General features: G+C 29.0%; 2 protein-coding genes across 2 annotated transcripts in view; both read left to right on the forward strand.

Moving 5' to 3' along the window:
* The first annotated feature begins 2,674 nt into the window (after positions 1-2,674).
* Positions 2,675-6,861, forward strand: LOC132950824 (talin-1-like). Its single transcript, XM_061022404.1, has 2 exons — positions 2,675-5,896; positions 5,954-6,861. Exons 1-2 carry the CDS (start codon positions 3,184-3,186, stop codon positions 6,178-6,180), a joined length of 2,940 nt encoding a protein of 979 aa, XP_060878387.1. The 5' UTR covers positions 2,675-3,183; the 3' UTR covers positions 6,181-6,861.
* Positions 6,862-8,410: 1,549 nt separating this feature from the next.
* The window catches only part of LOC132951158 (actin-histidine N-methyltransferase-like), a 41,235-nt gene continuing 34,563 nt past the window's right edge, over positions 8,411-15,082 (forward strand). The window contains exons 1-5 of the mRNA XM_061022904.1: positions 8,411-8,851; positions 8,926-9,249; positions 9,313-9,510; positions 10,360-10,424; positions 14,032-14,090. Coding sequence (XP_060878887.1) covers positions 8,728-8,851; positions 8,926-9,249; positions 9,313-9,510; positions 10,360-10,424; positions 14,032-14,090 — 770 coding nt within the window. The 5' untranslated portion in view covers positions 8,411-8,727. The remainder of the gene's footprint in view (positions 8,852-8,925; positions 9,250-9,312; positions 9,511-10,359; positions 10,425-14,031; positions 14,091-15,082) is intronic.

Consider the following 15,082-nt stretch of genomic DNA (forward strand, 5'->3'; position numbering starts at 1 on the left):
AACAAATTTTGCAAAAATCTATATATAGAGATAGTTAAAAAGAAAAAATAGTCCCATGACTTAATCATACTAAAGTTGTTAAATTTATATAATGGTGATTTGACCATATTTAATTCTTTTTTTAAAATCTCATGATTGAGAAATTATATACTAAACAATACTGTTATTTGAATTATTAGAATACAGTTATATATTTTTTACAATACTTAGAGCGTAATTCATGTAATTACAACAAGTTGATGACCATTGAAAACATATGAGTAAAATAGTGTAGTGATAAGTGTTTTTTATTATTCCTTTAGTATTTTACTAAAAAAATTTGATTTCACTATAATAACATAAATCCACATTCAATTTGAAAAAAAATAACAGTTAATCATTTAATTTCTGTAAAATCAACCCGTGAATCGAATGATCAATATTTAACAAGCCCCTTTTGATCATATCTACTAAGTTGAACAAGTTTCCAAAATATTGTAGCTTCACTTATTTTTTAATCTATTCAGATCTATCTATGAAGATTTTATTTAGTCTATTACTTGTCTATTCTACAATTAGGTAGTATCAAATTGGGCATTTGTCCATAAATATTAAGTAATGTTATTTTTATTTCACTTTTCCTTATCAAATGTCAATAATTTATCAATTAGAAGAATTAAAATAATTACTGTATAAAATTATTATAATTATTGATGTTTAACAAAAAATGATCAATTATAAATCTGTTTAATGTTGAGTAATGTATTCACTACATTTTTACATAACTTATCTATAACTGTACGTCTTTAGTAAAGAAATGTAATATAATTTTTTCAATAAGTACAGCTATGAAAATAATTGTTAATAATTCAGATTGCAATTAATTAAATTGTATAATATCACTACCCCTATAATTTAAAATTTAAATAATAAATATATCAGAACAAAAGAAAATGAAACTGACTAAAACATTCATACAAATATACGATAATTTATTTCTGAGAACTACTGTATAACTTCAATATTTAATCGTTTTCGTTACATAATATTATTAAATAATTATTATGATAATTGTTTATGGTTTATACTTTAATTATTTCATACATGTGTTTTTATATTTTTTAAATCATTATTTATTTGTAGAGTTAGGTTGTTAAAGTTCTCAATATAATATAACTTATAATGATTAAAATTATAGCTTATAAAAGCATATTCATTTTTTATTTTCTTGGTGACTCACAATACGAGTAATGATGGATCAAATCCTGATTTTTGACATCAAATCAAACTTTAACTAATATTTTTTTTAAACCTGGACAGAACTCACGATAATTTTACTCAGTCAAACATTATTTTCATGTTAAATGTAAACCAACCATAACTAAAATTTTTTTTTCAAAATGTGTATTTTAGGGTGCTTTATAAGAATGTAAAAAAAAAGCCCAGACAAAGTTCATTTTGAAGTTATTGATTAAAAACTTAAAAAACTACATTTTTTTCAAAAAAGCGAATTTTTAAAAATACTTTGAATTGAATATTTTTAAATTTTGCTCATGACCTCAAGACAAATTTTATAGGTTTGTCAGCAACTCGTGATACGCATGTGTGTGACGTAGCATTTCTCCAACATTTTGAGCGGTGGAGCAGGCGCGCACCCAGAATTTTTGTTTGGGGGGGGGGGCTTAATAATTACACACAAGTAAACAATTTAAATTAATTTTTAAATAATCACTTAATAATTATCACCATATAATGTTATATTATTATGTATTTAATATTTATAATTATATTTATAACTAAATCAATTTAAAATTTAAGTTTCCTGGGTCCCTTTTCAGAAAAAACTTTTAATATTTCGGATTCTTTAATTTGTATTTCTCGATGTATGTGAAGATTTGCCAGACCATTTAAACGTGACTGTCCCATTGTGTTTCGGAGATAGGTTTTAATTCGCCGTAGTGTGGAAAACGATCTCTCGGCCGTACTTGTACTTACTGGTAACGTTGCAAATATTTTCAAAAGTATAAATACTGATTCAAATATTTTAACATCACATAAATTTAGGCCATCAGTTGCGTTTAGCTGTAAAGTATTGCCACAGTTTTTGAATTTTTCATACCACAATTCGAATTCGGCCTTGCGACAGAAAAACTAATTTGTTGCATATATTTTTCATAAAAGTCAAAAAGATATTTAAAACTTGAAATTTGTTTATCTGTTAGATTTTGTCCGGTTGGTAAAAGACATTTAAAACTTGTAAGGAGATTTTTATGTTTCAAAAATCGATCAGAAAGACTATTAAGAAATGAATCGACCCATGGAATAAATAAATTATATTTGCTATAATAATGTATAATTTAATTTTGGGGGGGCTTAAGCCCCAAAGCCCCCCCCCCCTTGAGTGCGCCACTGCGGTGGAGTCTTCTGTCTTCGGAGGCGGTTGCTATTGCGGAAGAGACGGCGGTGACCAATGAGAAGCGGAGAAATGCTTACGTCACAGAATAAGGTTGGTGGATTTGTTTCAAAACTGGTAAATTGCTGACATACCTATATAATTTGTCATGATGCTTCATCAGTTCATTATGCAACCTTTAAGTTCTAATTTGAAGTAATTTCTAAACCACGGATCAAGTTAGAATCTAAACACGATCTCAATTAATAATGATAAATGATAAGCTAATATCACAGAACAATATAGATAATAAAAAAATTTCAAGAATAAAAGGCAGTTTGATCAATCTACCTTGGTTATTTTCATAGATAATAGATATCATAATACAAATACGAGATAACGAGAGTAACCACGGGGCACGGACAAGTCGGACAACAAGTCGAGTACACTTCTATGATATTATGATAATACAACATAATTATGATATTTGATGTGTTCAGTAATTTTGCCAACAAAATACGAATACAAATCGAATTAAAATTATTATTTATTATTGTTATTAAATATAATTCAACATGCATCTTTACAAAAACACAGATTTTTTAATTACTCGTCGCGATTTATTGACCTTAGGAAAATATTCATATTTAATTATCGCATTTACAAAACGAAAAGTAGGTGCACACCTAGCAATGCCCATAAAAGGCAATGTTCACCTGTTGTTACTTGTTTCATTATGTTTGAAACCCACGGTACGAAAGTTCGTTTTTGTTGAATGTTTAGCAGTGATTTAGTCGTAACCGTCGACGACAATGGCTATGCTTTCTTTACGTATTCGGTTTGTGGACGACGGGGTGACAAAGACGAGACAATTCGATCCGTCTATATCTGTGTATGAAGCTTGCTGCCAGATCAGCGGAAAAGTATCATCTGACCATCTGTCAGAATACACATTGTTCTTGGCCGACGAAGATTCCAAAAAGGGCATATATCTTGAACCTGCACGTAATTTCGAGTATTATATACTGCGAAATGGAGACTTACTTGAATATCGCAAGAAAGTGCGTCCATTGAAGGTTAGCACACTTGACGGGACATTAAAAACATTAATGATAGATGATACTCAGCCCGTTGCCAACCTTATGGCTGTAGTTTGTGCTAAGCTGGGCATAACTAACCATGACGAGTACAGTCTGGTACGTGAATTTCCTGAAGGCGATGAAAATAATGCCAATGCAGGAAATTCAATTAAACGCGATTATAAGATGGAACATTTGCGCAAAAAGTTAAAAACAGACGAAGAAACTAATTGGATTAATCCAGGAGCAAGTTTACGAGAACAGGGCATTGATGAGAAGGAAGGGGTTTTATTAAAACGCAAGTTTTTCTTTTCAGACGGTAACATAGATTCGCATGATCCAATTCAATTAAATTTATTATACGTTGAAACAAGGGATGCCATTTTAAAAGGCACTCATCCTGTTACTGAAAATCTTGCCATTCAGTTAGCCGGCTTACAAACACATATTCAATTTGGTAATCATGATGAAACTAAACACAAACCTCCGTTAGTGGATTTAAAAGAATTCCTGCCACAATCTTATATAAAAAATAAAGGTATTGAAAAAAAAATACTTAATGAACACAAGAAATATATTGATTTACCTGAGCTTGAAGCTAAAGTTTTATACACTAAAACAGTTCGAGCTCTTCCAACATATGGTGTTACATTTTTCTTAGTTAAAGAGGAAATGAAAGGTAAAAATAAACTTGTACCTAGAATTCTTGGAGTAACTAAAGAGTCTGTGTTGCGTTTGGATGAACGAAGTAAAGAAATATTACAAAATTGGCCTTTAACTAGTGTTCGCCGCTGGGGAGCTTCTCCTCATACATTTACATTAGATTTTGGCGATTACTCTGATCGTTATTATTCTGTTCAAACCACCGAGGCTGAGCAAATACTACAGTTAATATCAGGTTATATTGATATAATTTTGAAGAAAAAAGAAGCTAAGGATCATTTTGGAATTGATGCAAATGAACATTCTACAGTGATGGAAGATACAGTAAGTCCGTTAAAAGCAATTGTGATAGAAAGTAATGGTCAAAAAGTAAATACTGAATCTGTTGCTAAACCTGCAATTCTTAGAGTTCCACAAGAGGCTACATCTTATACAACTGGGTACATTTCAGAGGAACAATATACTTCAATTGAAATCACTTGCACTGAAGCCATATCGGGTGTCTTAGAAGATCTTGATACTACTATGTCTGAAAGTAATAATTTGGAACTGGAAATTAATGAACAGAAATTTTCTGACTATAGGGAAAATATCTTAAAAACTTCCAAAACATTGGTGGAAAATACCAAATCATTAGTAGCAGGTGTTGGAGTGTCCAAAGAACAATTGGATGATTCTTCTAAAAACGCAGTGTCGACGGTATTGAAACTTGTAGAACTTGTGAAGTCTGGTGCAGCTTCATTAGATGACCGTGAAGTTCAAATTCAATTGATAACAGCTGTAAAAGATGTTGCTAGTTCGCTCGGGGAACTAATAAAGGGATGTTTTGAAACTCCATCTATGGACGAACTAAAAGATAAAGCAAAAGTGTTGGTAACTAATGTTACTTCTTTATTGAAAACCGTGAAATCAGTGGATGATGAACGTACAAAAAATTCTAATGTTATGGAATCTACAGTTGAATTGATTGAAAAAGATTTGCAAAGGAATCAAATTATATCAAATTATGAAACAACAACAGAATCACTTATTCAGTCTGCAAAATGTATTGATGAAACCACTAAAAATATGTTGGATATTGTCTATAGAGGAAAACCAAACGATGTCAGAAATGCTGTACAAGAAAGTCATAAATCAGTTAGAGAGTTATTAACCGCTTGTCAAGGAAAGAATTTAAATGAAAAAGTCTTGGATGCTGGACGTCAAGTTGCCGAAGAATTTAAAACTTTTTTGACTACAATTTTAGAAAATTCAAAAAGGCCTAGTACTACTACAAAACGGGCTTTAGAAGAAGTATCACAGCGCCTGTCTTCAAAGGTACATTATTTAATTACGATTGTGGAACACATTGAAACTATAGAATATCATTTATTGGATTCAGCGACTTCAATTGATACAGCAGTAAAAAAACTCGACACGATTCAACCTCGGCCTTACGAATTCAAAGTTGATGAAACCTGTTGGAAATCTGATGAAGTAATTTTAGAAGCGGTAAAATCAATTGCAGCTGCTACCTGTGCATTAGTTAAAACAGCTTCACTTGCACAACACGAAATCGGAGTTGATGAAGGGGTAGATGGATTAGTGTATGCAGCTAGAATGGTTGCCACAGCAACTCATAGTTTAGTAGAATGTGCTCGTGAAATCATTGAAGGTTTATCAAGCGAAGACAAACTTATATCTGCTGCTAATCAAGTGGCTTCTTGCACAACACAACTTTTGGTTGCATGCAAAGTCAAAGCAGATCCAAACAGTGATGCTACAAAGCGTCTACTAGCTTCTGGTGATAGTTTTAAATTAATTGTTTTTAACACAAATTTTTAATAAACTTTGTTTTTAGGTAATGTTGTGAAACGTGCAACTGAAAATGTAGTTCGTGCAGCTCGCCAAGCCATGAAAACAGATGAAATCAAGAATCTTATATTAAATGAAAGAATGGTTGGTGGTATGGCCCAAGAAATAGATGCTAGATCTGATGTGTTAAGAATTGAAAGAGAGTTAGAAGAAGCAAGAAAAAGATTAGTGGTTATAAGACAAGCAAAAAATAGAAGCATTGATAGTTATTAGCATAGTATAACAATTTGTTCAATGTTATCTTAAAAACAATTAATTAATTTACTTGTAACATAATGTAATTACTGAAATTAATACATTCCTTTTGTTAAATATTAAAACAACTAAACAAATACAATTTTATTCTATACATAAAAGTATAAAAGTATAAAAATAAAGTCTCTGTACAATCTAGAAATTCGCTAGGCTAAACCGGTGTGAAAAATAATGCACCAGATGTTTGGACCATATCACATTTACATGGTTCATTATTCCGGTGCGGGATGATGTGGGATTATTTTAAATCGGTTAGTTTAGCAAATTTCTAGAATATAATATTATTTCAATTGTAAAGATCCATTTAAAATTATAGATTTTTTCTACCAGAGGTCATAAAAGGACATTTTTCATGATTGTTTATGTTAAATTTTAATATTAGGTCTCACTAAATATTTAAAAAAAATACTTATAATTATTAATAATTTAATCCATCTACCAAATTAACAAAATTAACATAAAAATAGTATTTTTTGTAAGACTAATTTTTTTATTATATAAAGTAATTAATATTATGTTTTGAGAAATTAAAAATGTTATAAAAAAAAATTAGATTTATATTGTTTTTATTATCTATGTTTAAATTTAATTATTTATGTATTAACAATATGAAGTAATAATATATTTTTAATTTTTCTATTTCTACTTGTATAATATAATATAATATCTAAAGATTTTAACTATGCAATAAACTATTAATTTAGTGTGTTAAAAAAAAAAAATAACTATTAATTATTTCAATCTAGTTTCCAGATGCCAAGATTACACAAACTACAATAATTATAGAAGCAAATTCTTAAGTATTTAACTGTACTTTTTATCATCAAACTATGGCTGATGTATCATAATATTCTTTTTGGAGTGACCTGAGAAAAAATTTTGTTTGTCCAGGTCTCATTTTTTGAATTTCTTCAAGTTAACATTTATACTATTTGGGAGAGGCAAGTGTGCTAAGAAACAAAGCTTTTCAAACATTTTATAACAGAAATTAATTGCTGCAGAAGATTTAAAACTCAACATTTGACTTTAGTTGGGCCTATTAAAATATTTAAGTGACTTAAAAGCTACAAACTTAATACAATGAAAGTTAAAATGTCCTTAATGAATACTGAATATTTTATAGAAATAAATATGTGTTATGGCTGACAGTTGTCCAGTTGTACAAGTATGAAGTAATCCATAAAAGGCTAACAGTCCAGACCTGGTGGTCGGAGTCTCCCAGTGGTCCCTAGTTGTGTTAATAATCACAAGTGTTGTACCAAGTGTACCAAAAGTTTTAGGATTTCAGTTTAACACTTGAATACAATATTATAGACATTTTTGATAAATTATCTATTACAAAAACACAAACCTTGTTCGAATATTAAAAAAAATGTATTTATTATGGTAGGTACCTAAGAGTTTTTATTTTGTATTTAGTATTTTTATGGTCTGTCCTTAGCCTTTATAAATCTTGACAATTATTTCTACGGAAATTGAGATTTTTACATTTTATCGTGAATAGGTACTGAATAGCGGTATTCGGGCCAGACAGTGGCAAAAAGCCAAAAATTATATGAAATCTAATACCATAGGGGAAATCCATATAAACGCGTCCTAATCCGCTATATGGCAGCGGTGGCGGCGAAGTTAGATTTAAATAGATTTCACGAATTCTGTATTTCTGTAGCCCGACCGGTGTCTAATCTTTTTTCTATGATTCACTCATAGACATAATAATAGGATCCTATGACCTAAAATAACACTGTGCTCTATGCATTCGCCTAGTGTAATAGTGTACATTTTATTCGCTTGGCGCTCTAGTGTACAGACATTCAATTGGATGTCTTGTTATCATAGGCCATATCTCGTTCATGACGATCAGGTTCATAATAATATCCACGGACTAAGATATAATGGACTGGCAACGACACGGTCGGCGGGGGTCGAGGGACGGCCACGAAAAGGCGTCACTTGGCTGATAACAACACTGTTCTTGAAGTTTTCAGCGCTACCGGTGGTTTTATTTGGCTACACAATTTGTATCTTAGCCCGTGTTAAATGCAGAGAGCGCTGTGAACTCCAGGAACACCGGCGACCCCCCGCACTTTGCCCCTTGTACATACCATTCGTGGCCGTGATGAGCCGCTCGTTTCCAGTCCATTATATCTTGGTCCGTGATAATATCACAGGATAACTGATAATATTATGATTTCAGTCAATACTCAATATTGAATACCGTAATGGACTCCTTACTTAAGTCTTGTTACGATGCTTAGTGGTTGACTTATTTAATATGCTTATATTATAGTCTGCAGTTGTATTATAAGCTTTTGTTATATTTACTATTACTTATTATTACTTTCCCTCTTTCTATTGTTTTGTTTACTTTGTAGTATTTATTTTATATTTATACGGACTAATATACTCCAACCTGATAAATACAATTCGAGAATTCTATTGTAAATCTAAAAATTGTATTATCAGCTTATTAATTATTTAAGTTGAATAGTCGTGCATTTAGATATGGAAAAGAAAGGCAAGAACACTAGTCAAAACACTCAAAAGAAGAATCTTGCCAAAATGCAAACCATGAAGTTAAACGATTGCAAAGCAGTTATATTAAAGCTGGTGGACGAATTACTCGATGGTTAAAAAAATGATTTATTTGTTAGGTACGCTTCAATAGCTTATGTGGTATAAAATTTATATTTTGTTCGTTAGCAACAAGTATGATGTCCAATTCCCCATCAATCAAAGAACAATGGTCCATACATTTGGTGATTGTCAACCTATTATCTAAAATTAATCAGTTCGAAGCAGAGTTTGAATTGAAGCCCTTGTCTCAGAGAAATGATCAATCCATTGAAAAGTTGACTAAATGGGCCACTAAAAATGGTGCTATTCTTAATGGAGTAGAAATACATCAATTTGAAAATTATGCATACGGTATGAAAGCTAATAAAAATATCGCTGTTGGTGATAAGCTTGTAACTGTACCTAGAGCATTGATGATGACTGAAGAAAATATACCATCATCTCCACTATGTAAGTGTTAAATTCTATAGGGATTGTATTTGATCACATAATTTTCTATATTTATACCTTTAGGGAAATTACACTCGCAAGACATGATGCTGCGTAATATGCCAAACGTGGCTCTGGCAATATTCATTTTGGTTGAATCTTTGCGAAAAGATAAGAAAAGTTTTTGGCATTCATATTTAACCACCTTGCCAGTGACATACTCAACACCAGTATATTTTGATGTAGCTGATCTAGAAGCTTTGAAAGGATCACCTGCATTTGGTATTATATGCAGTTTTAATGAATTTTAGATTGCTCAAATACATATAGTACAAAATCTTTAGTATATTATGATGTTTTTAACACATAAATACAAATAACTTAAAAAGATTCAATTTTCTTAAGGGGTATGCATACCGACCGTTTCTAATATAAGCAATTTTCTATTTGTGTGCATGCGGGTTGTGTAAATGTGTGCGTAGTTAGTGATCATTAGTGTAAGTGACTGTGTACCTGCATGTAGCACCTGCATCTGCACACACATTTCAGTAATGCAGCATTTTACACACTAATCACAAATGTGAATTTTAGTGAAACACTGAATATTAGTTTTGTATTTCTAATAATATAGCTAACTGAGTGACATTACAGTATGAACACCTATTATATAAATTGAAGATCAGAAGTTTATCTAGGTTTGCAATGGAGTCGATTTTCGATATTTTATTTTCAATGTTCAATATTTAACTCTAAAACTTGTAATATTTTACTTTTTGAATTTGAATTATTGAGTTTTGTAATTAAAATATTGAAAATACACTTTTATACAGACATAGATTAACTTCTCTTCTACAATATTGATAATAGGGTGTATTTGCTCTCAAACTGCCCAATAAACCATATTATTGGAAATACTAAAGTCTATTTTCATAGAATTTTTCAATGCAATTCATACCCCTTAAGAATATTTCTATTTATCTTAGTAAATTTAATATTTATTTTTATCATAATAAAGTTTCAGTAATTTATCATATTGCTCCAGATCTGTATATTTGTATATTGGCAGATTACATTTTACCCAACATGTTTTTCGATTAGCACTTAGTTATTTACATATTTTTATGAATGTAGAAGCAGCACTGAAACTTAATAGAAATATAGCTCGACAATATGCATACTTCAAAAAACTGTTTCAGGTAATTATGGCTAGTTATTATTATTTTAAAACTATTATTGTGTATGGTGTATGGACATTTTTTTCTTCTAATTGTTGTCGTATTTTAGCTTCAATGTGTAATACTGAAATAAGTTTTAGGAGATTTAAAACATTAATTTTACTCTCCGTTTACTCAAGACACAAAATCCTATTACAATTATGTTCACCTGGTCATCAGAAATTTTTTAGTTTATGACAAGTTTATAACAAAAACATATATTTCTTACTTTTCTTTGTCTCTGATGAAATAATATTATTGAAAATCAGTTTAAAAGTATAGAGAATTTAAAAACTATAATAAACCTGATATCAATAGTACTAAAAATAATATTGTAACTTGAGTCATGGGCGTAACTTGGGCAATTTTTATGGGGGGGCCAACTTTATTTTATGTCAATATACCGTATACTTGAAGATATTTAGCATACCCTAATAATATTATCTAAGCTAAATATTTATTTTAGTATGTAAAATTAAAGTACATGATCGATAAAGCTTGATAAGATGATGGTTAGTTTATTAAGAGGACGTTATACCCGCATATGTTGTCTCCGTCTTACAAGTGCGTAACATACCAAATTTTACGCTCAGCAGAACACTTGTAGCTCCATTAATATAAAAAATAGAGCGAATTGACCTCTTATAAAATCGAAAGGTAAGTATATTATCTAGGCAACCTCATGGGCTTTTTATTATATTTTAATTTTAACGCGAGTGATGAGTATTTTAAAATTGTAAATTTTTTATACATCTTAAAATACTCATAACTCGCTTTAAAATTAAAATATACTATAAAGCCCATAAGGTTGCCTAGATAATAATCTTACCTTTAGATTTTATAAGAGGTCAATTCACTCTAATTTTTAAACTAACGGAACTACACGTGTTTTGCTTAGCGTACAATTTGTTATGTTACGCACTTGTAAGATAGAGACAACACATGCGGGTATAACGTCCTCTTAAAGAACATTCTGCATTTCTATATTCTACTTGCATATTACTTTATTTTTACATAAAATGGAATTTATTTCCGAAGTCCATAAGTCATAACATTATAAATATAATATTATAATATATAATATACCTAATGTTATAATTTATAGTTATTTTATATTTATCATAATAAATGTAATACTAAACAATTAATTATGATTAGGTAATGATTATATTAATAATAACATTATTAAAAGTTAAACCTGATATAACCTTGCAATATGGCTATAACAATTGAAGTCTTTCTGTTGAATCTGCATCAAACTGATCAATAATCGTATCAACATTAATTTTAATGTTGCTAAGTTTTTTTTGTAAATGTTTTGAGGCACAAAGAGATGAAAACAAACGTTCACTCGAAGCATAACTCATTGGAATAGAAAGAAAAATTAAAAAATATAGTAAATATTCTCAAATGAGCCAATTAAGTCTTTTTTGAAATACAAAGTTAAATAGGCTTCAAAATGTTCAACAATATTAGTTAATGAACACATTTTCCCAAATAGTTTTAAGTCTTAAGTCATTGAAGTCAATATTATAGGTGTTAAAAACTTCTAAAATATTTAAATCCCTGTTGTTTCTAGTAAGACAATTTTAATGAGCGTTAAGTATTTTAAATTGTTTTCTGAAAATTTTGTTTTTGTATTATACTAACTGATCCCGTGCACTTCGTTACCCGTTAAATGTACAAACTTTTAAATGACTCAAACTTTGTTCAATTTGTTATTTAATATTCGGTGTATGATGTCTAGATTTATCTTAACTTTTTTGTTGCCTGGAATAAAAATTCTGATTCATAGCAGTTTATTATCAGGTAAGCAATCTACCTGCGATAGATCGCGGACCCCATGCTGTTTGTACATAAGTGTATGAATTAACTCTAAAGTATCAAAGTTATACAAAGTTTGTCGTTTTTACTTGGTATAACTTTGATAAAAAATTTTTTTTTTAATCCTTTAAAAATAACCCTTCAAAAAGTATCAAAACATTTTTAACCCTTTTGAAAAAAATTACCCTGCTTAAAAAGATTAACCCCTTCTCTAAAAATTCATATTTTTAACCCATTTCAAAACCCCGATTTGTAAAAGACTAGCTGCTCCTGTGCACTTCATGGCCCGTAAAAAATGACAACTCTTTAAAAAATTGTGATTGTTCAACTCCTTTTTGGTGTAACTCATTGCAGTAAGTGCATATCGGCCACCCTGGTAGACAATGTGCGAAAATTTGATTTGATGCATGCTTGTACCTGATCTGTCCGATTAACCAATGGCAACCAATAATAAATAAATACTTTATCTATTAATTATTTCTTCTATTACCAATAACGGCCATTTATATAAACAAACATTTCTACCATAAATCTCAAAATACCTGTTTGAGCACTTCCCCAGGCTTCTATTAATTTGTCTTAGCGTGGTGTTATATAGCCTATAGCCTTCCTCGATGAATGGACTATCTAACAAAAAATAATTTTTCAATTTGAACCTGTAGTTCCTGAGATTAGCGCGTTCAAACAAACAAACAAACTCTACAGCTTTATATATTAGTATAAATATAAACATATTATAGTTATATCTAACACAGGAAAATAAACATTAATTTTGAAGTACGATGCAATGTTTCTTGAAATTAAACTTTCACCACCACCTAATCTTGAAGGTCTTAATCTTGGAATTATGGGTGGTGAAATTAATTTTTACGGAACACAGCTGCAGTTAACTGTTTGGTTTTGTTTTTACTCGATAATTATGATAATAGATTAAATTTTGTTATCATGATGTATTGCGATGGTATATCGCATATGGAAAATGGCAATGGATAAATACATTTTGATTAATCAATTAATTTTTTTTCTATGATTAATCTTTTTAAAATATTACACCTTTCAGTTTTCTTGAAAAAATAATTCTTACAAATCTAAAATGCCTTTTTGATAATATTTTTCAAATTAATTTACAAATATATAAGGGGACCATTGCCACATTAAATATTTTAAGGTGGGCAGATTACGCCTATGACTTGAGTTGAGTAACTAAAAAGTGGTGCCCTACAAAAAATATTAACTTTACTTAAAGAGTTATAACATTTCATTTTTGTCAAATAAAGTTATAATTTAATTAATTTTAAATAAAAAGTTATTATCAAATTGCATCCTTAACTTTTTCAAAATTGTTTGTAAGTAAATAATGTATTCCTCTATTTGTTAGATAATTAAAATTTCAAATTTGTTTAAGAATAAGTTGGTACATAAAAAATTTTAATAAGTACCCTGTTTTTTGTCTAATTGTTTTTTGGCTCCTGAAGGTTGTAAAAATTGAGTCATGTCTTTATTCTGTTCCGTCAGTCAATTGTTAATATTTTAAAGTAGGTATTTGCATTTCAAATAGAATTGTACATTTAGAATATTATATTCATACAAATCCAAATCTATAAAATTAATAACATTTTTATGCAAAAGAAGCGATTTGCTTGTTTTCTTTGTGCACTATTTTATTTGTGGTATTAATTGTTTGTGTGAGAAATTAAGGAAATAATAATAGAATATGAATATCTGCTATTTTGGATTAATAATAAATGTATATTTTTATTTTCAGCTGTCCAATGATCCAGCTAGTGTAATATTAAAAGATACGTTTACTTATGAGTATTATAGGTAAGTTGAATATATTTTTAGCTATTGATTTATTTGTGAGTGTGAGTTCTAAAATCTAATAATGAAGTAAAGTATAATTGCTAACAGCTCTGAATAAAAATTTACTCTTGTCTCTTGTTGATAGGCTTCCATTATTATGTATTAGCTTTGTATCCTAGTTAAATTGTACTAAGTATTGTTACACAATCTCAAATTTGAATTTGAATATTTGTTGTAAAAAAAATTTTTTACACTTAATGTTAAGTTTAAATCAAATTTTAAAAATCAAATAAGAAAAATATTATGGATACTATTATAATTTATAATTATAGTTTGGTTTTAATATATTTTTTAATAATACTTGAATCTTATTGTTTTGTTACTAATTTGATATTGAAATATAAAACTTAGTTAGGCACTTAGGCTATACAGTAATATATAAAAAACAAGACACTAATTATTTGTTTATTTTTGTTTTTATCAAAATATGTTTTGTATTATTTTAAGTATTTTAGTTATTTTAATGCTTATTTTTAACTACTCATTAATTTATCACCACCATTATCATAGTGATTTTTTCCTAAATTACAAATTTCCTGGGTACTAGTTAGTAGTTTTTAATACCTTACATTAAAAAATATCACTGTATAGTGTATATTAATGATAATATGTGTAGAAACTAGAAGTAGAACAGTGGAACTTTAGAAGTAGATTAATTTGGTATTAGTAGAATTAGTTACTTATATCACTTAATAATTTTCATTATCCTGTGATGTAAAATTGTATAAATTTCATTATTTTTAATTAATATATAATATATATACCTAAAAGTCTGAGTCAAAATGTATGATCTCTATATTTAATAAGTTGTCAATTTTATAATATAACTTTTATTGATGTATTATAATTATTATTCTTGTTTAATACATTTATAATTTTAATATGCTAATTGAATTAATAGATGATACATATTATCATGTATCATACTATTATTATTATAACACTACTTATTC

This window comes from Metopolophium dirhodum, chromosome 8 (assembly GCF_019925205.1).
Source record: "Metopolophium dirhodum isolate CAU chromosome 8, ASM1992520v1, whole genome shotgun sequence".
Lineage (NCBI taxonomy): Eukaryota > Metazoa > Arthropoda > Insecta > Hemiptera > Aphididae > Metopolophium > Metopolophium dirhodum.

Excerpts from the sequence above, each read along its gene's own strand:
- LOC132950824 (XM_061022404.1), top strand. The coding sequence starts at position 3,184 with ATGGCTATGCTTTCTTTACGTATTCGGTTTGTGGACGACGGGGTGACA. Across the intron at positions 5,897-5,953 it reads AAAGCGTCTACTAGCTTCTG|GTAATGTTGTGAAACGTGCA; the intron begins GTGATAGTTTTA and ends CTTTGTTTTTAG.